The 3,021-nt window shown below is 40.8% G+C and overlaps 1 protein-coding gene across 1 annotated transcript; it reads left to right on the top strand.

The window, feature by feature from the left end:
- Positions 1-776: 776 nt before the first annotated feature.
- LOC140874044 (uncharacterized) lies at positions 777-1,487 on the top strand. Its single transcript, XM_073277323.1, has one exon. It carries the CDS (start codon positions 777-779, stop codon positions 1,485-1,487), a length of 711 nt encoding a protein of 236 aa, XP_073133424.1.
- The last annotated feature ends 1,534 nt before the right edge of the window (positions 1,488-3,021 follow it).

Below are 3,021 nucleotides of genomic sequence, written 5' to 3'. Positions count from 1 at the left end.
ATTCTAAAGACATCCAAAAATTCAAACCTCTCAGAAATAAGATAAACTTACTTTCAAACGGAGCACTCGACGCTGCGATCGCAGATATCAACTTCAGATCAAATTCCAACGGACGGATCGAGCTAAAATGGAAATCACAAAAGCTTGGAAGCTTTTCTCTCGCCTTCAATGAAGAGGAACCGATGAAGTGGATGAAGAGGGAACAAATGATACTAAGTCAAACAAATTCCAAGACCAATCAATATAACAAATCCAGTTTTTGCGTTTTAGTCCCTGAAAATTCCGAAAATTACATTCTAGTCCATGATCAAAATCGAATCGGCCCTCGACTTCTAAAATATCTGATTATCTCAAATAAGGTCCATTAAGATAATTTTGGGGCGTTACAATATCTTTTACAGTTTCCGCTGTGATTTCTCTGATTATGTTTAATTAAATTTAAATGCATGCTTAAGCTCTTGTTTAGTAGGTGATCACGGCGCGGGTCACTACATTTATGGCATCAGATCATGCATAGTAATCTTGGGATCTAGATTGTTGAAATTTGGTTTAACCTTTTGATCATCGTATAGATGGCGGGACATGGTGACGAAAGTAGCCATAGTAGCGTGGGTGGACTTTGGGGTGATCAGGATGATCGAGAGCATCGTCGAGGTCGTCATCACCATCGCCATGATGATCGCAGGAGTTTCAGTATGCATAGATTTATGCAGATGGGTCCGAAACCTTTGGTCGAAGGATAGTCACCGGAGAATGCGGATAATTGGCTGCGGCGTATGGAAGTTTGTTTTTGGGAGTTCCGATGCACTGGGAAGCAAAATATGGAAACTCTTGATTTCCTCATGGAGGGACGAGCACAGAGGTGGTGGAGTTCTGCGTCCGCACCTATCATCGCAGTGCGAGGAGTGGTTACCTGGGCGGATTTTTGCACAGCTTTCCAGAAGCTGTATTTTCCTCCTGCACTCCGACAGGCGAAGGCTAGTGAGCTGTTGAGCTTGAGGCAGGGCTTGATGTCTATTGACGAGTACCAGCAGAAATTCTTTGAGCTATTGCCCTATTGCCCCAAGATTTCCGACAGCACCGAGGCCAAGTACAGTCTGTTTCTTCGGGGCCTTAATCCGAAAATCCATGACCGAGTAGTTGTGGGTAATGACATGAATTATGAGGGATTAGTTAGTCAATGTCACCAGGTGGAGGATAGCATTCGACGCAACAGGTCTTTCCTCTCGTCTAGACCCACGAGTTCTTTGGGTCCCCGTACTCAGTCGTTTAAGAAGTCAGGATCTTTTTCATCTGCAGGATCTGGTGAGACTCGTCAGTCGAGCAAGAAGAAGTTACAGTTTGATCACTGTGAAAGAGATCATCCCACTGAGAATTGTAAAGCCGCTGCTGGAGCTTGTTTCATCTGTGGAAGTGTTGATCACTTCAAGAGAGATTGTCCCAAGCATGGTGGACAGAGTGGGCAAGCATCTAGGATGGGATATTAGGTGAGTAGACAGTCTGAGGCATCAGTGCAGCAGAGGACCCATATTAGGCATCATGGAGATGGTCAGCAGTCTCGGATGCAGGGTCAGATTTATGCTTTGCAGGGAGCTCAGATGCAGTCAGATAAGAATGATGACACTCAGTTTCTATTTTGACGGATGATCTATTTAAGTTTCTGTTCATAAATTTGTTTTGTGATAACAGAATGTTAATAAGTTGTATTCTGAAAATCATGTGGATTTATGATTTGGAAATTTTCTAAATTTAATTCCAAGTATTTTCTGATCGATATTCAACTCTGTTGAATTAGTTGATATTTGCATAACCAAGGATTAGAGTCGTGCTAGTTTTCAGATGATCAGTTCTAGGCTTTTTCCTATAGTGATTCAAAAAGTCAGTGATTTGACATAGTGCCAGAGTTGACTTGTTTCCTCAGAGACTCGGTGTTTGGATCATTGGTTATTGATGATGGATTTTCATCATACATTAAGTGATGAATTATACCAGGTGCTGAGGACTGTGTTGGGTTGTTCAAGACGGGATAGGAAGCACGACCTATGCCGGTGTTTTCTGGGAGGTTTATTCCAGATAGCTATTAGGGGAGGCTACCTGAGTCTTGATATTTTGCATAGTTATAGCAAGGGGTTTAATTACCAAAAGGAATGTTCTTATGAATTTGATATTGGTATTGGATTAGTGCCAAGAGATTTGAACGTTATCGTCTGACTTTATCAGAGATACATATTTTATTTTTCGTTTTCAGAATAGTCTTGGAAAGAATTTCTTGACAAGTGTACATTCTGGATGGATAGATTTCGCAGGTGGTACTAGGGGAGAACCAGGTGATTCGATCAGTATCGTCTGGCCTTATCAGAGTTACAGATAGTGATCGGGGACATGATCAGCATGGTGATTTGTGTTTCTTATTAAGTGATTGTAAGACTTATTTGGGAGGATTCCCTATGAGATTAGAGATATGATTTTGAGTTGTCAAGCGATGACAATTTTCATCAGGACACAGTGATGATTGATAATGGAAGATGTGGACTGTAATCAGGATTGGAAGTGGTGGTGTGTGTTCCCAGTATTTCTCTGAAAGTATTTTATACTTCGAAAGGTTATTGGAAAGTTACCCCAGTCTGAAAACCATGATGTTACTAGTGATTATTTGGATTTAGTGAGGTCTTGTAAAATGATATGAGAGAATAAAGAACTTGTTGTTCTTACTCAAGTCCATATCAGTACTTAAGATGTATTTCGAGGACGAAATTATCTTAAGTGGGGGAGAATGTAGTAGCCCGGTTTCATTTTATAAGATTAAGTGATTTTAAACATGTTAGAAAATGACATATAATTTTAAATGTGTCAAAAACATGTTTAAAGAATCATTATTTGGTGAAAATAAGTGGAAAATCAGATCCGGAACGTTCAAAAATGGTAGGAAGGGTCCCGAGGGTCTCAGACAGTCCAAAAACAGTCAAATGAGTTCGGAAGGCCCGAAACAGTTTGGAGCATGCGGACCAGTTTGGACCGTCC

The sequence above is a fragment of the Henckelia pumila genome, chromosome 1 (genome assembly GCF_033568475.1).
Source record: "Henckelia pumila isolate YLH828 chromosome 1, ASM3356847v2, whole genome shotgun sequence".
In the NCBI taxonomy this organism is placed as follows: domain Eukaryota; kingdom Viridiplantae; phylum Streptophyta; class Magnoliopsida; order Lamiales; family Gesneriaceae; genus Henckelia; species Henckelia pumila.
This window is presented reverse-complemented; position numbering and strand designations above follow the sequence as displayed.

Bases quoted from the DNA above. Each gene is read 5' to 3' on its own strand.
- LOC140874044 (XM_073277323.1), top strand. From the start codon at position 777: ATGGAAGTTTGTTTTTGGGAGTTCCGATGCACTGGGAAGCAAAATATG.